General features: G+C 30.5%; 1 protein-coding gene across 11 annotated transcripts in view; it reads right to left on the bottom strand.

The window, feature by feature from the left end:
- Window positions 1-1091: 1091 nt before the first annotated feature.
- LOC107456648 (1-phosphatidylinositol 4,5-bisphosphate phosphodiesterase) overlaps window positions 1092-22653 on the bottom strand; it is an 85897-nt gene continuing 64335 nt past the window's right edge. For 5 of the 11 annotated variants that reach the window (XM_016074562.4, XM_071181510.2, XM_071181511.2 and 2 more), the window contains exons 24-31: window positions 20960-21059; window positions 20277-20381; window positions 18966-19127; window positions 17519-17699; window positions 15664-15882; window positions 15456-15557; window positions 12509-12653; window positions 1092-3300 (exon numbers count right to left, since the gene is read on the bottom strand). In XM_016074562.4, the coding sequence (XP_015930048.1) occupies window positions 3232-3300; window positions 12509-12653; window positions 15456-15557; window positions 15664-15882; window positions 17519-17699; window positions 18966-19127; window positions 20277-20381; window positions 20960-21059 (1083 nt within the window). In that variant the 3' untranslated portion in view covers window positions 1092-3231. The remainder of the gene's footprint in view (window positions 3301-12508; window positions 12654-15455; window positions 15558-15663; window positions 15883-17518; window positions 17700-18965; window positions 19128-20276; window positions 20382-20959; window positions 21060-22653) is intronic. The other 6 variants (XM_071181515.2, XM_016074565.4, XM_071181514.2 and 3 more) reach the window with 2 other exon arrangements.

Genomic DNA, 22653 nt, shown 5'->3' with positions numbered 1-22653 from the left:
AAAAAATCGGAGTTCAATAGCGCTAAAGCACAATAAGTTCAATAACAGAAGCCCATTGTAAAAATGTGCATCAAGTTTAACCTTATTTAACCAGTTGTTGATGAAATATTCCTTTTTAGACTTTCATTTATTAAAGTATTAAATCATTATATTTCGTATTGGCAACACAAAAGTGAGACATATTATATCAAAAATCCATCTTTGTGCAAGAGTAAGTATGCGTTAAGTATAAGAACTTTTAAAGTTTTGTTTAAATAAATAACAATACCTACATCTTGTACGAAAAATCAATAAATAATCAAATATTTTTATGACGATTCTGTAACTTTTTGTCAATTTGAAAATAATTAAAAATAAATGTTTCATGTGGAAATATTGATTTATACACGGCCACAGATCACTAATTAATCGTTCCATTCTATTACAGTTTCTTTTGTTTAGATTTTAATATCCTAATGTTGCTTCAAAATGTGATTTTTATTTGGATGCATAGAAGATTTTGCGTTAAAGAAGTACAAATTATTTGTTTCTACATCACAATACTTGTAATTAACAAATATATTTTGTCATACTTATATTCTAATATCCCAAAAATTGATGGATCATGTAATACAGTTTTAATAAAATTTAAGCTTATAACTTTAATAAATTTGAATTAAACTTGGAAATTAGAATATTTCCGAAAATTCTTTCTAAAGACATCCAGTGTAAATACGCTGGATGTTATGCGATTTTATCTTCTACTGCTGTTTGAGCATTACAATTATCTACCATACATGTGGCTATTTTATTTAGTTTTAGATAATAATAAATCAGAAACTAAATATTTTCTTCACTTAATTGCACGAAAACAAAAAGCCGTTGAGCTAATTTTTATTTCATTACATGCCGTTTCCCAACAATTAATCCTGACTCATGGAAACTTCTGATTTTTGTGGACCCCGATTAATGAAAAAAATTGGAGATCAAAGATAAATCGGAAGTCATCGTGGAGAAATCTTCAGAGGAAGGCATTGGCTCACATTGGGCTATCTGGCCAACTATGATGATGATGAGACCCCGATAATCATATAATTATTTTACTTTCCAAATTTATTTGTCTTTTTTCTATTAACGATGAGCAAAACCATGCTAATGTGATTATATTTAGTTAATATTAATAGTAGCTAACATAGTTCAATAGATAAAACTTATAACAGCATTGGTTTTTAAATTTGGATACAGTTTTCGCCAAATCAAATATGCATCTATAGATTGCTCGGGATAAACACTTTTTACTGTAACTAATAAAGACTAAAACTTTTCTGCATTCATAGCATTAGAAACCTAACTCTAAGTAGCAGTAGTATAATTTCAAATAGTATGACACATATGATACTTTTCGTTCATAGTAACTTCAACTTTCTCTCATCGAAATCGATCGCCAAATCAAAATACCAAACAATAAAATCTAACCATAGATAGGTTATTTACTTTCTACAAATACCACCAAGTGTCTATTACCAAAAAGCACATAACTCATTTAATCATGGACTACTTAAGCAACGGACAAAATAACATAAATATATGTATATATCTATATATGTAGTCTTTAATAGCATCCATTTGATATCACAGAGCATTGTTTCATGAAAGGGATAAATACTCTTTTTCTCAAAACAAATTATACTTTGAGTATAGTGATTTTGTACAAAATAACAATCATTCATTATTTTGAAATAATAATTAATTAAAAGGAATTTACATAAAGTCTGTATAATAATTAGTAATATCTAGTAACTAGTAATACTAGTAATACTTATATAATATTTAGTAAATATTTTGAACATTTTTCAAAAATAATACTCAAATTTATTTGAGAGGTAAAATATGAATAAACCTTAAAATATAAAAGCAATATTGTATGCAGAATTCAGTTCAACTTTCCTGAAATTAATGATTTTTTTTAAGATAATGAAAATATTTCTGAGTAAAATGTAATGAAAGACATTCAAATTGGCAAGTCTACATATAAATTGCCTTTGTTTTAGACTATATTGCCTAATTCATTGTTCAGACAAAAATATCTTCTATTAGAAGTTCTTTGAAATAATGATAAATATTTGAATCCATTTTGATGAATTTTTCCTGTGTAAAATTTTTTTCCAGGCCTAAGAACCCTTTAATCGATATTCATGAAAATATCAGTATAGCTTAATATTGACAGCCTGACATTTGATTATTATCAATATTAATAAAAAATGAATATGTATATCTATAAGAGTTGTGAGTTTTGAAATATGATTACACTTAAAAACTTTAATTGTTCTTTTTATAAAATAATTTAATTTGTAAAGAGAAATGAGCTCTTCTAATGAGCTTTTTTATCTTCTCAATACAGATTGAAAAACATCATGTTTAAGAAAAAGTGAAGATTTCTACAAAAAAATGCAAAATGAATGTGGAATTGATACTTGAAAAGTTAATTACAATTTCATTTTGAAATGCTTTATATTTTGTAAGCTTTCAGTCATAAACATTTTGAAAAACAATATTGAGCATGATTTAAAACAGCAACGAGTGAAAAATTAATCAATACAACTTCTTCATTTTATAATTAACACTTAGTGTCAAGTAGCATCAAAAATAGGAAGCAATTTTGAGATTTAATTTTTTAAAATAATTATGAAATTTTCACAAATGCATACATTACTGAAAAGAGATAGTTATACCTATGCAAACAATACACATAACAGTAAATGAAAATTGTAAAAATTGCCAGGCATATATCACATAATTTTGACTAGTCATCTCAAAGGTATTGAAATTCTTCTTTGGTTTAAAGCAACCAATTTAGTTTTTATCCAATAAAATCTTGCAACGAATTTTTAAAACATTCGATCTGATAATTAAAAATAAATATTTAATACTGTTAATGTTGTCATATATGCAATATGAAACTTTACATAATATCAAGAAAAATGTATGCTTGAAAGTTCCAGCACCGTTTGAATAGCTTTCAGTGAAGCGAAATTTTTTTCTTCTCCGTCTTGAGAATACATCCAGTCGCTAAGACTAGTAATCAAATACTCGGAATTGTAAACTACAAGATCGTGTCAAAAAAACTTAAAGAAAGAATTGAGTTGATTTGGCACAGTGGGATTCCTTTGACACGTTCCAGCAGCAATGAAAAAGTTTGGAAATAAGATGAAAAGGAATGGCTTTTGCGAACGGAATATTTTTTTCATCGCTTCAGATGAAGCATTCCATTTTGGCTGCCAGCTTGTATTCTGCTTCTGCATTGTTGTAAGATTCTATTGCCTAAAAAGAAAAACAAAATCATGCAATTTTTAAAAAATGGCATTTGTAAATTGTATTGAAATCAAGTGCCAAAACATACACGAATAAAATATATAACAAACAGAAGATAAGAGTAAAGAAAGAGGAAAGAGCAGAAAAAAATAGAAATTATTAAAATCTAAAATTATTGCATAAAATTGTAAGATGCAATAAAACCATTCATCTAACTATATGTAGGGTGTTCCGTAAATACTAACCCTAACATGCATTTTAGAATCCATACAAAAGCTGTGCAAGGCCGTTGCAAATTAATATTTGATTGCGGAAAAAAATGCTACGGAAATATTACAAATTACAGTGAAAAAGGAGGATATAATAAACATCAAAACAGATTTAATTAGACGTTAGAACTTGAATGTGTTTTTAAATAATTATCTTTCAACTACTCAATGTCCCCCTTCTCCCAGAATCAAGCCAGTTTTGTTGTTTATTACATATGCTATCCTGCACTGTGATTCGTCAGATTTTGATAGCGATCTCGTTTTCAAACTCCTAACGTGTTAACTTTTTTTTCAGTTTTGGTACGGATCTTAAAAATATAAATTAAGAGAGGTCATTTAAGGAATTTTACGGCACACATGAGTTTTATGACATTAACATCTTCGTTATGAAAGATTCGTGTAGAATTCAAAAATTCTACATGTTTTATTTACCTTTAACTTTTTAAATTTCTTTTTTTTTGGTAAACTTTATTATTTTTACTTATAAGAGTTCAGTTTTTTTTAGGTATTTAATTTAATTTAAATTTTAGACTAATAACTTTTTCTTTTTAAAGATTTATTTAACTGTTTCTTTGAATAATAGTGAACAGGTTTGCTTTTTTTAAAACATTTGTTCAGTTAATTTCCTTTTAAGCAGACAGGTGGCAGCATCAGTTACTACTGGATTGTAATGATCCAAGTTTTTAAGGTTACTTTCAGTTTATTCAGTTTGAGTTTTTTTTTGTTCTGCTGATTTGATATGTTTTTGTAATTAAATTTTTAAATTTGGTTAAATAGTTAAATGATTAAGTTATTTCACAACATATGCAAGGTATTTTTATTTTGTAATTATCTTTCAATTTTTGTTAAAAAAATTTTATTTTTGAAAAATTATTTCTGTTTGTGAGTTTTGAGGTGTTGGCAATGGTGGCGTTTTTGGAAAGTATATAAAAGGAAGTGTGCGCGGTGTGCAAAAAAAGCTTGCTCTCTCTCGCTCTCCTACCTGATAGACGTCGTGCTGAAGAAAGAAAGCCATGTGGAATTGGAAAGAAACGCGTGCCATGCGGCACAGAAGCGTACATGCAGATTAGTATGAAAGGAAGATAAAATGGTGATCAAGATCTTGTTCATTTAACTCCATGAGGAAGTGCCAGCAAGTCCGTGCCAGGGGGCACGTGGTATGATTTCGTTTCCTTTTTAATTGCAATAGTAATAGTGTGAATGCAGCTACCGGACAGTTATTTTTCATCTAATGAACTTTTAGTTTAACAAATTGTAAACCTTGCCAACTACCCTGCATTTTAAAACCTTAAAACCTAAAATTATATTTTATAATTCTGATAATATATCCTGATAACCATGCTATTATAATAAATAATTTTTTTTTATCTTAATGATTGGAGTCATTTCTCAACAAAATATTGGTTTTCCTTTTTTCCCATTGTATTTAAACATGTTTTAGGTAATGAAGAAAGGGGGGGGGGTATTTTTTGTTTCAGCATGTGTATTTTAAAGCTTTAGGTAAGTGATTTTTTTTTTATAAATAAATCTTTTTTTTTGAATCGAACCTTTCGGCAAATTTAGGTTAATTTATTATTTTTTTTTTCTTTTGTGTACTAATGTTAATATTTTTAAAACTATACGATCTTTATGTTTTTTTTTTTTGTTGTTTCGGCCTAAACTCTAACTAATTGTACCAAAATTTTTACTCACGGTACAAAATTGGTGCCGTGACTTTTCTTTTTTTTAAAATTTACTTTCAGCCTTTGATATACACATGTATTTTTATTGAGAAGTGACTCAATTTGTGAGGGGTGACCAGGTTATGCCAGGTTAATTTTATTGTATTTATATTGTTTTTATTGTATTATATTATTGTTTTGAATCATGGATTCTGATGAGAATGCTGACTCGCCTGGTCTTCCAAACGTAATTGCCAATATCATCCCAGCGGCTTTAACTGCTTCATCGCTTATGTCATTGCCAATTTTTAGGGGTGGGAACAGTGGTATGAAAATTAAGGAATTTTTGGCACGTTTGGAGGATTATGCAGTTCAGTTCAACTGGTCAGAAAGTGACAAATTGTTTGCATTAAGAGATCGATTATTCGATGAAGCCAGAGAGCTCAGTGAGGAAATTAGAGAATCGGTTAAATCATATAAAGATTTAAAAACAGCTCTTTTGAAAGCTTTTGGGGAGAAAATCTCTCCCTCTCAAGCATTGTTTGACTTTATGGCATTTAAACATGATATTAATACTCCTGTTGACAGATTTATTGCCCAAGCATTTGAGAAAGCTAAAAAATTAGATTTAGGATGTGACCCTGCTATGGCAAAAATCCAACAGGAAAAGATGCTGATTAATATGTTAAAAACAAATCTTCATCCCCAAATTTTAAGAGGGGTCCTTTCAAAAAATCCCCTAACTTTAGAAGAGGTTAAATCAGCTGCCAGGATTGAGGAACAAGCATTTTTGGCTATAAAAAATGTGCACAACCCATTTGCAGCCCCTTTAACGGAGGTATACAGGGCTGAGGCCACTCCGGCTCCTGCGACTCCTACAAATGAGCTAGTTGCAATTTGTACTAAGCTTGCTGATCAGGTTGAGCAGCTAACTGCTAAAGTTAGCAAATTAGAATCTGATGCAAATAGAAGCTCTACCTCTAGGAGAAACATAAAATGTTTCCGCTGCGGAAGAATGGTCCACATTAGAAAATTCTGTCGGGTTAGAATTGATGATCCTCAACCAGCTGCTTTAAACTAGTAGGGGGGGCCTGTCCTGTTGTGCAGACTCAGGTGAAAACACCCCAAAAGGCACAAATTTTCTTGTCTGAATTTAGTATTTTACCTAAAATTAAAATTGAGGTCCTCGGACAACATGCTTTGGCTTTATGTGATTCAGGTGCTTCTGTAAATATAATAGAGGAATCTCTTTTACCGAAAGAGGTTAAGACTTTTCCATGCTGTACTGAACTTAAAACTTTAAGTAATACTATTAAAATTTCGAAACAAGTTAAACTTAAAATCATTATAGGGAAAATTAAATGTAATTTACAATTTTTGATTTCACCTACTACTATTTCTAAAAATTTTAATGTCATTTTGGGTCATCAATTTTTTATTGACAATAAAGCAAATCTTGATTATGGGGAGAAGGTTTTATGTATTAAGGGTGAAAAAATAGATTGGGTTAATGTAAATAAAGAATGTAAACAAAAAGCATCAGATATGGCTGAAGTTAGAGGATATTTGAATAAAAAGACTCAGTTACCACCTTTGTCACAAAAACTTGTTTTTGTAAATATTAGAGGAAATTTCCAACCCGGTTTGTTCTTAGCCGAACCTGTTACACGAGAATTTAATTTTTTTATTGCTCGTTCAGTTGTAAATTTAAAAGGTAAAAATAAGATTCCTGTTTTGTTAATGAATACAAATAATTTTGATGTAAATGTAAATAAAAATTGTAATTTAGTTAATTTTACCAGTGCTATTTCTTCAAATGATTGTAATAAGGAACTTTTTAATGTTAATGAAGAGGAAATAGGTGATTTAGAGGAGGTGGAGTTAGAATTTAAACAAAATTTCAAAATTGATCATTTAGAGGAACCAACTAAAGATAAACTTTTAAAATTTTTAGAAGAGAATAAGTCTGTTTTTGCAAAATCTGTTAAAGATTTGCCCGGCTGTACTACTTTAATGCATAAAATTCCTCTTAGGGATGATATCCCTGTTCGTAAGAGACCCTATAAGGTACCTTACCATTTAAGGCAAGAGATGAATGACCAATTAAATATTTTGTTAGAAGCTGGAATTTTAGAGCCCTCAACTTCTCCATATAGCTCTCCAGTTATGTTAGTTAAGAAAAGTAATGGTGAATATAGATTTGTGACAGATTTTCGAGCATTAAATACTAAGGTTATACCTGATGCCTATCCTATCCCAAACATAACTGAAGCCGTTGATAACTTGTCGAGTGGAAAAATCTTCTCGTCTATTGATTTAACTAGTGGTTTCCATCAAATGTGTGTGGATCCGGCAGATCGCCATAAGCTAGCAATTACTACTCACCAGGGGTTATATCAATATACCAGAACACCTTTTGGGCTTCGCACTAGTGCCAATTCTTTTCAACGACTCATGAACATTGTTTTGTCAGGGTTAGAACCACTTAATGTAGATATTTATATTGATGACATAATTGTTTCAAGTCAAACAATAGATGACCATTTTCCTAAGTTAAAGGCTGTGTTCCAAAGGTTGTTACAGCATAATTTAAAAATTAAACCTTCAAAATGTAAATTTCTTACTGAGACTATTAATTATTTAGGATTTGTCATTAATAAAGGTAAAGTTTTTCCTGATCAACGTAACATTGATATAATTAATAATTTTCCTATACCAAAAAATAGAGTTGATGTTCAAAAATTTTTAGGCTCAATTAATTATTATCGTAAATTTATTTCTAATATTAGTAACCGTTCTTTACACTTAACAAATTTAACTAAGAAGAAATCTGTCTTCAAGTGGTCAGTTGAAGCTCAGAGTGAATTTGATGATTTAAAAAAGTCTTTGAAAAGTGACCCTTTTTTGCTTCTCCCTGACATGGAAAAGGAATTTGTACTGTATACTGATGCTAGCTCAGTTGCCATAGGTGCGGTTTTATGCCAAATGCAAGATAATTTCCCCCGACCTGTTGCATTCGGCAGTAGAAAACTAACGTCTCCCGAAACCAGATATTCAGTGACAGAAAGAGAGGCTCTTTCCATAGTGTATTTCACTAATTATTTTCGACAATATTTATTGGGTAAAAAATTCAAAATTTTTACTGACCATGCTCCTCTCACTGGATCTTTAAAATTAAAGGACTCATTTTGTAGGATTGCTAGATGGGCTTTATCCTTATCTCAATTTAACTATGAAATTTTTTATCTCCCAGGAAAAGTCAATGGAATCGCTGATTTTTTATCTAGAAATATTTCTGAGGCCCAAACAGTTAAAACTAATTTATTTATGACAGAAACAGTTACCATTTTACCAGATATTTCTTTCGAACAGCTTTTAGAAAAGCAGAATGAGGATAGTTTTTGCAAACAAATTAAAGAAGATTTAAAAGCCAGTAATTCTAATTCAAAAAGATATAAATTTTATTTAAATCAAGGTATACTAATGTGTAAATTTAAAGATAGTAATGAACAAGATGAAAGTAAATTTGTTATTCCAAAATCCTTAATTAATAATGTTTTAGAAATTTACCATGATAGTGCAGCAGTTTGCCACCAGGGCATTCATAAATCAATTAAGAGAATTAAAAAATCCTTTTTCTGGCCTAAAATGGTTAAACATATAACTAATTGGGTTAAATCTTGTGAGAGTTGCTTGGGTCGAAGAGCACACCAACCTAAACACCCTGTTCCATTTCAAAGTGTGCAAATGCCTAATGGTCCTTTTGAACATATATATTTTGATGTTGTTGGTCCCTTGCCAATTACAGAGTCAGGCAATAGATATATAGTAACTTTTACTGACAATTTTACAAAATGATTGGAGGCTTTCCCTGTGCCTTCTGTCGAGAGTGAGACCATAGCTCGGGTTCTAATGGAATTTATTTGTAGATATGGTACACCCACTAAATTGTTTTCAGATAGGGGATCTAACTTAATTAGTCAAGGGATGGCAAAAATTTATTCGGCTTTAGGGGTTAAGAAAATTAATATTACTGCCTTCAGACCACAAAGTAACGTAATTGAGAGAACACATAAAACAATAGCTAACTTTCTTACACACTTAGTTAATTCTTCACACACCGATTGGGATAGTAAGTTACCTTATGCTCTACTTGCTTATCGTACTTCTACTCATGATACTACTAATTTTTCACCAGCACTTTTAACTGTTGGTAGGGAATTTAATTTACCACGACAATTACTCAATACACCAGTTAAATTTTCTTATTCTGACACTATTAATTACACTGACGACTTATTGAATAAATTTAAGGTAATTTATAAGGAGGCAAAAATTAAATTTGAGCAGGCTTCTCTCGACAGACGGAACAGGAGATTGAAAGTTGCTAGGGATCCAAATCTTAAGGTTAATGACAGGGTTTTCTGGTTCAATCCTTCCATTAAAAGGAATCAATGCAAAAAATTTGCAAAACTTAATGAAGGTCCTTTTGTTATTACTAAATTTTTTTCACCTGTGTCTGTACAAATTAAACACGAGACAAGGCAAGATTGTACTAGAATAGTACATATTGAAGATTTAACTAAAATTAGTGACAGAATTCAACACGATACAAGTGACAGTAGGGAACTAATTGCTGATCAGGTAGATTCAGGTAATGATAAGGTTGAGGATAGTCCAGTTAATGAAAATATTGAAGGCATTCCTGACGAGGATATCCTTTTAAGGCAGGTTCTGGATTCTTTGGAAGTCCAGGGGACTGTAACTTTCCCTCCACCTTACAATTTAAGACCCAGACATAATGGGCGAGTGCAGCGATAATTTTTTTCCCTCTAATTTAAAAATTAAAGAATAAATTTTTTTTGTTGCTTATAGAAATTACCATTTAGTTCAAAATTTTGTTCCCGATTTCCCGGATATGTCTAATGAGTTACATTTTCTTGTAAATTAAGTGAACCAATATGTAATTCATAATTATTTGAAATTTTTATTTCACTCAAAATTTTTTGTTAATGATAGCTATCAGAAAAATGTGCACGTTTGTTTATATTATGTTGTTTGTATTGTTCAATATGTATTCCAGGAATTGATACATAATTATTACATGAGAATCCAGCCATTATGGATCTTTTTTTTTTTTGCCAAATTTGAATGTATTTGCTTTAGAGGTTACGTTCAATTTTCCTTTCTTGTTGAGGAATATGAAAGTTGTATTTCTTTTTATTTTTAGTATCACAATACTGTGTTAAGGTATAACTTTTGATCAAAATTTGTGTTTAACTTCTGAGTAAATTGTTTTATATTATGTCAATTTTGGGGGGAGGATATATACTTGTTTTAATTTTTTTTTGTTTTATATGAATAACTTTTTTAAAAAGGAAAGGAAGAAAGAGAAAAAGAAAAATATTTTTTTTCTTTGTTTTTTCCCTTTTGTGGCATACCTGGCACCCCTTTTCCAAATTTGTCCAATTTCAATTTTGTAAGCTGCCATTATGTTTCATGCTTCACTAGATTACCTTAAGTTAATCATTTGCTATAAACATTTTTTTTTTTTACTTTGCTTTCATTCAGGAGCTTTTGTTTGATAGGTTTGCGCGCACCTAACAAACTTGGGTTTTCTTTTTTTTAAGAGTAGTTAGTTAAATGATTTGAGTTTAAGAGAAGTTTTAATTTTTCTTGTGTGGTGCTTAGATTATTGATTAACTTAATCTTTTTTTACAAAAAAAAAAATTTTTGTCAAATTTTTTTTTAAATTTTAAGGGAGGGGTATTGTAGAATTCAAAAATTCTACATGTTTTATTTACCTTTAACTTTTTAAATTTCTTTTTTTTTTGGTAAACTTTATTATTTTTACTTATAAGAGTTCAGTTTTTTTTAGGTATTTAATTTAATTTAAATTTTAGACTAATAACTTTTTCTTTTTAAAGATTTATTTAACTGTTTCTTTGAATAATAGTGAACAGGTTTGCTTTTTTTAAAACATTTGTTCAGTTAATTTCCTTTTAAGCAGACAGGTGGCAGCATCAGTTACTACTGGATTGTAATGATCCAAGTTTTTAAGGTTACTTTCAGTTTATTCAGTTTGAGTTTTTTTTTGTTCTGCTGATTTGATATGTTTTTGTAATTAAATTTTTAAATTTGGTTAAATAGTTAAATGATTAAGTTATTTCACAACATATGCAAGGTATTTTTATTTTGTAATTATCTTTCAATTTTTGTTAAAAAAATTTTATTTTTGAAAAATTATTTCTGTTTGTGAGTTTTGAGGTGTTGGCAATGGTGGCGTTTTTGGAAAGTATATAAAAGGAAGTGTGCGCGGTGTGCAAAAAAAGCTTGCTCTCTCTCGCTCTCCTACCTGATAGACGTCGTGCTGAAGAAAGAAAGCCATGTGGAATTGGAAAGAAACGCGTGCCATGCGGCACAGAAGCGTACATGCAGATTAGTATGAAAGGAAGATAAAATGGTGATCAAGATCTTGTTCATTTAACTCCATGAGGAAGTGCCAGCAAGTCCGTGCCAGGGGGCACGTGGTATGATTTCGTTTCCTTTTTAATTGCAATAGTAATAGTGTGAATGCAGCTACCGGACAGTTATTTTTCATCTAATGAACTTTTAGTTTAACAAATTGTAAACCTTGCCAACTACCCTGCATTTTAAAACCTTAAAACCTAAAATTATATTTTATAATTCTGATAATATATCCTGATAACCATGCTATTATAATAAATAATTTTTTTTTATCTTAATGATTGGAGTCATTTCTCAACAAAATATTGGTTTTCCTTTTTTCCCATTGTATTTAAACATGTTTTAGGTAATGAAGAAAGGGGGGGGGGTATTTTTTGTTTCAGCATGTGTATTTTAAAGCTTTAGGTAAGTGATTTTTTTTTTATAAATAAATCTTTTTTTTTGAATCGAACCTTTCGGCAAATTTAGGTTAATTTATTATTTTTTTTTTCTTTTGTGTACTAATGTTAATATTTTTAAAACTATACGATCTTTATGTTTTTTTTTTTTGTTGTTTCGGCCTAAACTCTAACTAATTGTACCAAAATTTTTACTCACGGTACATTCGACTTCATTTTTGTCAAACTTCATTTATCTCATATTCACATTTTTCACTTACTTAAAATAGAGGATTAAGTTAGCCCTGCTTTAAAAAAACAGGGCTAACTGAATCCTCTATATTTTTGTTTGTTTAGTGATAAGATAATTTTCGTTAAGAACTTTACATACCTCTTCAAGTGAGAGATTTAAAAAAAAAAAAAAATTAAAAGATTCACTTACGGATTCAGTCTCTCTGGCAAGATCTTGTAGTTGTTTCTCATGCACTTTCTTCAGTTTTTCTCTTTCTTTGTTCTGTTTGAGCGCTGCAGTTTTTCTCTCTTCAATAAACTTTTTTGTATTGTTACTATTCTTTTCACGCAACCTTCTGCAAAAAACGTTAAACATTTATGAACAAATAGTTCTGATATCAGTTTGTAAATAAATAATCCTAGATAAAACTTAAGTAATCATATCATAAATAATTTCGGATGAAATTACGGTAAAAAGTACCAGCAGACAAGGTGCCGGTACTTTTCATGTAAAATCCATTTTTACCGGAACATGTTTCGGAACAAAAAGACTGGTGTACCGTAAATTTCATAGTAATTATTACTGTAAAATCACTGAATCACTCTAATCAAACAAATATTTCTGTAAAAATTAAGGTATAATATTTTAGGGTGAAATGGATCTTATGGATTATAAGTACCACTTTAAATCGCAATTTGATCCGGAATTTTTTAAAGTGCTCCCAAAAAGCGCTGAAAGTCTAGTTAATATTGCAAAAAATATTTGGATATTTTTAAGAAAAGCAGTTTCTAATAATGCGTTTTAACAATTAGAGATTCAAATTAATTTTAAAATTAAATTATAAAAAATTTTTTGTAACAAGCATAATTTTTTTTAATAATTCAGGTAAGCTATACTTGCGAATGAAAGAGCAAACTGCTTTAGTGCTGTAGTTTTCTTCTCTTATTCAATGAATTTTTTTGTATTGTTATTATTCTTTATTACATATTTGTATTGTTATTATTATGTAAATAGAAATGTTGAACATGAAAGAACAGAGAGCTTTGGTATCAGCTTCCAAATAAATAAGACTAGGTAAAATTTATGCTATTATTCACAAAATTTAAAAATACTATTCAATGAAATTTTTGATTTTAAAATAACATTTTCTAATAATCTGTTTAAACTAATAACTAAGTAGGATAATTTTGATGATGAAATTTTTTCTTCCTCTTTTTAAGAAGAATTCGGCGTAATTAAAAATCGCGCTGTAAAAAGTTTGAAAGTCTAAATTTTGAAGCATCAAGTTTCAACAATATCAAAAAGCGACGAATGGTCAAACTTGAAAGATGGTTTAAGATATACATTATCTGCTAGCGCTTAAAATGCATTATTTTTCTAAGCACTAAATGCATCTACAATACAAAAAATGTCCCAGAAAAATGGGTAAATAACAATTTATTTAATTTTTATTTTACTCTATTCAAACAAAACAGCTAAATAACATAAATGAGATGGAATTCCGACTGTTAATCGTAAGAAAAACCGTAATTGCTTCCAGATAATACTGTTAAACAACCGCAATTTTATTATACGAACTAGGTCTACTTAGTGAAGCCACTTTGTTTTTTGCAGCTGCGTACTGATTGTAGGGGAGAGGGCCAATAATGACTTTAATCTTGTCAATCTCATGACGGACAGAACGGGGATTCTAGTCCCAGCGTTGATACCATAATATTTCCTCCATACTCTTTAACACATGAAGTGTTTCCATAGTTCAGCACTTCGAAAATTGTGACTCTGGAGTATAAGAATACTATAGGGGAGAGTGGGGTCAATTGTAACAGGGTACGATTGTAACAGAGCAAAAATTTCGAGTGTCGGGTTCTAGATTTGGTTCCTAGGTGGCGCACAAGGTGTATTTAATAAATCTACATGTACACCCCTGATGGCAATCATTTTTATGTACTTTTGAAAGAGTTAGATCACAAAAGATATTTTCACGCCACGCAATTACTTTTTTTGGTATTAGAATATTATATTGTAACAAAGTAATTTTGTTTAAACAAATAAAAATTAGTAACCGAATATGTAAGTGGACACCTTAATTAACATTTCAATAAAAAAAAAGATTAGTTTTACTAATTAACTAGCATTGTTTTTAACAAATGAAGCTGAAATGGCGTCTTGGGGACAATTGCAACAATAAGTGAAGGGACAATTGTAACAGCTGAAAATAAATAATCTTATGTTTACAAACCATTACTTAAGTCTTTAAGAACCACCAATAGTTTCCTATATCATTTATATTATGTTACATGTGCATTATTTTATTTGTCACCTTTCACAGCATAAATTAAAATTTTTAACCACTTAAAGTTAAAAGCTTAACCCTTTAGGTCTCTGCTCATTATTATTTTTACTCCTAAAATATCACTACTATTTTGATCAATAAAGAAATATATCACAACTATGATACTATGTATAATTAACTATGTTTTAGTTGAATTTATGAACTGTTACAATTGACCCCGTAAGTGGGGACAATTGTAACAAGTGCTCGACTGTCAAAAATTGTTAATAACTAATATAATAACATTTAAAATTAGGTATTTATTTTTTTTTCTAGTAGAGGATAGTCTACTTTACTCGTCTGTCAATTAATACTAATAATATATTGGATTTTTGGTTAGTTAAAAATAGTTAAGTAAAAAATGTTACAATTGACCCCACTCTCCCCTACTCTCATTTACGCATAGAGTGCAGAACCATAATGCTGTTTAACACAACAAAATTTAGTATTTCCCATGTCTTACGAAAGGTAAAACAATCATAGGAACAATTTAAACCTCATTCCAGGGTTCATTTAATGAAATACAACTCAGCCGCAACCTAACTCCAATGCCCTTTACCTAACGAAAAACTCTTTTTACGGTTTTAAAACCATGCTAGTTGTAAATGGTTAAGAAACCGCATAGTTTCGTATTCATGGTTTTTCAACCATACTAGTGGTAAACGGTTTCCAAACCGTAAAGATAAAAAATGTTCTTTCACCTTAAGCTTTAAAGTTAATTGAATAGACAGACTGCTGCCTGTTATTTTACCGTAATTTTAGAAATACGATACTCTCATCTTATTTCTGAAAATTTTAACAGTGTATGCAAAGAAGAGTTAATACCTTTCTCTTTCAGCTTTGTTTCGAAGTGTCTTATCACTAGCCACTTCTCTAGCTGTCTCTACAGACACTTTAGCTTGCTTTCCTTTCATCTCTTTGTTCTCTCTGAAAAGGATAATAACAGATAGATATCAAATCCATAACGTAACTATTCGTTTTCAAAATGACTTAAAAGAACGACTTAAATAAAACAATCCATTTAGTTCCACACCTTTCGAATTTGGCCTCGAGTTGTTTCATTTGAGAAGTTTGAGCCATTTCCATGAGCCTTTGCAGTATTTCCCTCTGCTGCAGAAGATGACTTTTGGACAGATCCCATTCTTCCTTCCGGTGCTTCTCCATCATCGAAGACCATTGTTTCATCTGAACCACCACAAGTTCTCGGATTTGGGGATCGTTGGCCATGTCTTCACTGCTAGAAGGGTTTTTCCTACTTTTATTTAGTTAACAGTATATTGAAGCATGAAATTGCAAATATTGAATAGCACACACCAAAGTATATACAATTTATATATGTTCGTCAAGAACAACATTTTTAAAATTTCTTTTTTATCACTTCGTTAGTATTATGGAGAAATTTTGATTCTCTTTACATGCAGTTAACTTCTTTCTTCGATTAACTAGATCCACTCTGCGCAAACGTGAAGTAAATACCGGCAGGTTAGAGATTGCGCGGTGGTGATCGATTTAAGCAGATGAAAGAAGTCAACCGGATGGATAGAATGCAAAATCTCTCTAATACATTAAGTATGCAACGTCAAAATATGAGTTGGGGCGCTAATGTAATAGCGAAGTAAGATAAAATCTTTTTCTCTTTTTTATTTTTCGAACAGTGAACTCGGTATTGAAATGCACAGTGTTTTATGAAATGCAGAATATTCCCCAATGATCTCCCTTTATATATTTGTTATACTAGTCGAGAAATGAGGTTAGAATTATATTTCCGTAAGAGATTGCAAAATAATATTTAAGCGAGGAATATAAGCAAAGACACTATCGGATCCTGTCAAATCAATAGCAAGGAAATCGGAAGGAAAAATATCAAAACCACTTTGATTGCCCAATTAAACTAGGAGGAGTTTCTTATAATCTCATTTCTACTTCTTTTTGTCCCTTCAGGCAATCGCAAAGGTTTTGATGTTTTCAGTTCTAACAGCAGAAGACCGATTCAACTGCCTTTACTAACAGAATGCCATCACGTCTAGTGCTTTTCCTGTGCTCCTGATCATATTTGTTGGACCCTAGACAACTGGAAAACTGTAGCTTGGTCAGATGAAGCACAATTTTGGCTGTTCAGAACTGAAAGCAGTTTTCAAGTGTAGTGCAGACCCCACGAGCCAATGGATCCAATTTGTTAACAAAGTACTGTGCAATCAACTAGTGGCTCCATAATGATGTGGGAGGCTTTTTTCATGGAATGAACTGGGTTCTATTGTCCAATTGCTCCAACCATTGACTGGAAAAGATAAAGTTCAGCTACTTGGGGACCACTTGCAGCTGTTTTTGGACTTTATGTACCCAAACAACTATGAAATTTTAATGAATGACAATGCGCCAGGTCATCGAGAATTAATTGAAAAACATTCTGCACGATTCCAGTAAATGAATTAGCCACCCGACATGATTCCCATTTAACATTTATGACATATAATTGAAAGGTCAGTTCGCGCACAAAACCCTGCACCCACTAAACTTTCGTTTCATGGCTGAATGTCCCAGCGAATGATTTCTAACTATTTGAGTTCATTACCACGTCGAGTTACTGAGCTTCGTAAGGAGTTCCTAAGAGATATCTCATGACTTTCGTCACCTAAATCTATATTTGTTTGCTTATGATTTTTTACGACTCGTAGTTGGGAAATAATTTCAACAGGAAAAAATATTTTTATTTTCCCTGTTTAATGTAGTAGTTCGACAAGTAAAATAAGTAAATTTTTTGACAAGTAAAGTCACAAATGAAATTATATAAAATATCTTACATGTCCTTTTGAAGTTACTTAATACTTTATACGATTGAATATTTCTCACATAAACAAATCACATCAATAGTTCGTACTACTACTTACTTCTTTATATTTTTAATCGTTTTATCAATGGCCGAACATTGTTGCTTCTGAATAACTGTTTTCTCTTTATGCTGTTTTCTTTTTTGAGAGTCCATTTCTTTTTGTTGTTTCCTGATCAGTTTCATAAAAGCCTTTTCTGTTTTTAAAGTTTCCGCACTAATAGGCTCTATTTTGAAATCATCTATAAATGAAAATTACATAATTAATGCCTCCACATGCCTTTCAGTAAAAAATTGCATCTTACATTTCTTTTATTTCTTTGGAGCGGATTAAACCATTTTACATGGTCATTTCGCATTAGGTAAATTAATACGATGAAAGAATAAGCGCACTTTATAATTTCAAAACTCACTATTATTATAACTAAATAAGAAAGGGCTTCATAATAACCGTATTTGTTTAGAATTTTTAATTCGATAATTTTTATGAATGTGCTCGAAACATTTTTCTATTCAGCCTTTTCTATTCGCCTTTTAGATATATATGCGTTACACGCCAGTTGAAAAATCTGACACTTTACAAACTTTAAATGTGGGCCGGAATAGCCTGGTAGGTAGGGCACTGGTCTTATGCCCAAGATGTCATGGGTTCGATCCCCACCGACTGAAGACTCCCCGTGTAGTAAACGGTGGCTGGTGCGCCCTAAATATATAGGGTCACAAAGTCCCCCATGTCCCAATGCAACAAATCAATACCTCTGGGGGTACTGATCCGGAAGTTTCCTTGTCTTCCGCATTGGGTTCAAAATTACAAGGCTACGGAATTGAACATTAGTAGTCGTAAACCCAAAATCGCGTCAGCTGTTCAACGACAGTTATAAAATAAAATAAAGTTTTTAATGTCCACCTCCTTATGAAGTGAATCAGGGTCGAATCCTAGAGGTGGCTGATCGGTACGATTTCTGCAACCGACTCAAACCGACTACTGTACTAACTTAAAATATCCTTAGTGATAGATCATGGGTTAGAGTCCCTGACGTCTGGCTGGCAGTAGGAGAACCAATTGGTCTACGACGGATCCAAAAATTCACAATATCAACATTCGACAAATCGAATGGTTAACTATGTGATTTTTGACTCCTCTTTGAAAGGACATAAGTAAGATTTTTCTTAAAAGCTTTGATCAAATGTTCCGTTATATCATATCTAAATAAATTCTTTTGAATTATGTCGTTAATTAGTTGACTTCTGGTTCAGGAAAATGATGAATAATTAACATGAAGTGACATCATGTAAACACTTTGGTAATTTTTTAGGCTTAACATCATGTTATGGAAGACTGAAAGAGCTAATGTATATGTATATTTTTGTCTAGTCTTTAAACGAGGCAATTTTTGTTTGATTTTGTAAACAGCATTCTATTGTTTCGAGACATCTCAAAACTGAGTGTTTCGAATAAGCAACTACAATGTGAGTAAACAAGGTCTTTCAAAACGATTATTACTAACCTTTTTTGTCTTCGTCCTTCTTGGTGATGGAGTTTGTGGCTCCAAGTTGGAGATCTTTGGTCTGGATGTCTGCCTCCTCGATACCCATCGCCCTCATTTGTGCCAAGCGTTTCTCTTGAGCGGACAGGAATGCTCGTGGATCAGACAGAGCGTCCATCAAGTCTATACACACATATGAAAAAAAATGTAGAAATTTTACAATTTTACAATTTTAAATCATTAAAATAAAGATTACACCAAATATAGGTGCCCAGTCATAAGAGCACTTAAATTGTATGTAGTTGACGCTAATAATTTTCGTCTTTTTTTAATACTGTTTTCCGTTTTTTAGTGAAGAAAAAGAGTTAACTTTAAGCTCTATATGAATATAGAGTAACAACGTGTAAATGAGGAAAAATAATGCTATATGAGCATGCCTACCAGAGTATCGGCTGATTTTTAATAAGCAATATATTACAGCAAGCCATTATTCATGATCTTAAAGCATTCCATTTGAAATGTTTTTAAATGGCATGCTATAAAACGACTCTTATTTAGAATGAGCACGTGGTATTTTTATAGTAAGTGGGAAAGGTTTAGTTTCACTTAAGTGTTGCGTATTTGGGTTTTCACTCCAGTTTTCAATTGATAGTTAGATCTTGTAGACGTCACATTTTTCTGTTTTTACCGTTGCAATGTCGAAGCATCGGAAATAGTTAACAGAACTCGAAATAGAAGAAATAATGTGAAAATTTTAAGCAAAAAATAAGAAAATAAAGCATACAAATAAAAAATATATTTAGTAAATGTCTTTTATCTACTTTACAGTACATCATAAAAGAACGCTTTCACATTTCAGTGATTTCAGGGATTTAGGCCGGACAGAAAAAAATCTTCTGGCTCTAAACAGGTGCTCGTGAAAGAGAACTCAGAAGCTGTAAATCTGGCAGTTAAAGGGTTAAAAAGGGTCAAAAGGAAACTTCCAAAAATTAAAATATGGAAAAAGAAGAGTTGATGAATATGGTAAGGGAAAACAAGATAACAAATTTATCAAACAAAACAATCAGCTTTAAACAAGCGTGTAACTGAGAAGGGGGGGGGGGTAATGAAAAAAGCCCCAGGTGTTGAGAGATTACAAGAAAAAATGAGAAACTAAATTATTAGAATTTTTTGAACAGAGAAATGATTTCCAGAAATTCTTTGTCAGTAACGTAGTCTATTGGTTAAAAAAAATAAATTTTAACATTTTGTATATCCTTTATTATAATTGCAAAATATATTAAAACGGCATTGTAAGTAATGCATAAAACAATAACTGTAATTTATGCGTACCTCCCAAACCATCAGGAACATATATTTTTAACTCTATACAAATGAACAGCATAGCTAGAGACATATGAAAATTACCCTCGGTACGCAGAGAAACGTGACGATAGCCTAAAACATAACATTAAAGCATTGATTAGTAACATGTAAGAAAATAAAATTTACATTCATGAATTACATTTACAAGCTTTAAGTCTTACAAATGCCCGACTTAATTGTATGTTTTATATTGAGGCAGGTCAGGGGATATAAACCCTATGCTAACCGTCTATCTATATTATTAGTTTATATCAAGAACTAACAAATATCCGACTTACATGACGTGTCTTATATTGAGGCAGGTCAGGGGATATAAACCCTATGCTAACCGTCTATCTATATTATTAGCTTATATCAAGAACTAACAAATGTCCGACTTACATGAAGTGTCTTATATTGAGGCAGTTGTTTGTGTCTAAGTCAGGGGGATATTAAAACTACACTAGATATCCATCTAAATATATTATTAGTCTACATCACGACCTAGCATATGCCCGACTTACATGGCATAATTTTACGACTGCATTATGTAGTAGTGTAGAATTAAAAAGGGATATTTTGCCATTACGGAGCAATATTGTGATGTTTTTATCATATAAATAATTTGACAGTTCTATAAATAGTGACTGGATGATATTCTAAAGACTTACCCGCCTGCAGACCATCGAGAGGAAGAATTCTCTGCCCCAACATTTTGCTACTTTCATCGAATACAGCGATACGGATGACAGCCAAATCAGGAAGGACGACCTATTCAAACAAAAAATGGATCATAGTTGAAAATGCTTACGTTCAAATAATCCATAAACTCAATATTAATTTTTAAAATGAATTCTACTTAAATAACAATTTGCACAGAATTTTTAATTTAATTTTTTTTATTTATTAATTTATGCACTTCTCTATTTAAATACTTTGGCCGTAATAATTATCAATATATACTCAAAAATTTGACAAGAGGAGTGACTTAAAATGCAAATTGAATTTTTATAAAACAAGCTTTTCATGCTTGAGCATTTATTTTTATAACAATTTCTTTTTTTTTATCAGCAGAAAAAATGAACTTTTTAAGAAATAGTTCCCTTAGTTAACATTTAAAAGAATTTTAAAACTTAAAAAGGAGAATCTGATTTCTTTTTTTAGATCTTTTTCTTTACGATATAGGTCATAAAGTTTTAGGAAGAATGTACTCAATGTTGGGAAAAATAACATGAAATGAAGTGAAATATACACAAGCAAATTATAGAAAATAATATGCAATTTCAGATGTTGATTTTCTTCTCTCAGTATAATCTTTTAATTGTTCAAATATTTATACGCTTTCAGTACACAGTCTTTCAAAAAAATTTTGAGAACCATTCCTATCTAAAAAGTTTAATGATAAACATTTATAATTTACTTTTTTGAAAATATCGTCTGCCAATAAAAATATTTAATCGACTAAATAAAAGATTTAATCGTCTGCTATTTTCTAGTTATGATGTGGAATACGAATGAAGAACTGCAAAAAGAGAATTTTTTAAAAGGAGAAAAAGCCAAAAAAATCTAAAATGCTAGGTAGTGTTAGCGAAGATAAAGTCCTGAGAAGTTTAATGTTTTTATTTGTATAAAAGATTAAAGATGGAATTAAGTTCTTACAAGAAATCTAAGTGTTCCATCAATGTGTCAAATAATATTACCAACTTAAAACTTTAAAAATTGACTAAGCCATGGAGAAACAATAAGTACGTAAGTTTATTTTCCTTTACATTTTATTGTTATAGAAGTTGTATCTTGAAATGAAGTAATTTGTACAGTTGGTTCTAGATGACAATAACGTTTTTCTAATCCTTATTTTGTATAGTTGTTGAAATGTCAGACTGATAAGAAATGTAATGTTTTTTTTTCTAAAACCTTTAAAATAAAGAATAGAATATATTACATTTTTCTATTTTTTTATTTATCTCACTAATTTTTTATTGATCTAAATTACCCTCAATAGCTAAATATTACGCATCATTGCATCATTATTTAAATGACTAATTACTGTACGATTATATGAAAAATGTTACATTTCTTAAAATGTTCATTTTCATAATTTTTTTCATTATTTAAAATAGTTGATAAACAATAGTAAAATGTGGTAGTCATGGTTTTAACTTTTACGGTTTTTCAAACTAAGGAGCATAATGTTGAGGAATAGATTTCGAATACTTATCTTAGCTGTACCAACACATATGAACGATATTATGGCGATAAATAATTGCAAAGTCAGCTATTATAAATATTATTTTTTAATGCGTATTGTTATATTTAAATTATTTACTATCCATATTATTTATTTTTATTTAAATGATGAATTATC

The sequence above is a fragment of the Parasteatoda tepidariorum genome, chromosome 8 (genome assembly GCF_982258835.1).
Source record: "Parasteatoda tepidariorum strain Cologne lab strain chromosome 8, Ptep-v5.0, whole genome shotgun sequence".
Classification (NCBI taxonomy): Eukaryota; Metazoa; Arthropoda; class Arachnida; order Araneae; family Theridiidae; genus Parasteatoda; species Parasteatoda tepidariorum.
The sequence above is the reverse complement of the archived record's forward strand: the minus strand, read 5'-3'. Positions and strand labels throughout refer to the sequence as shown.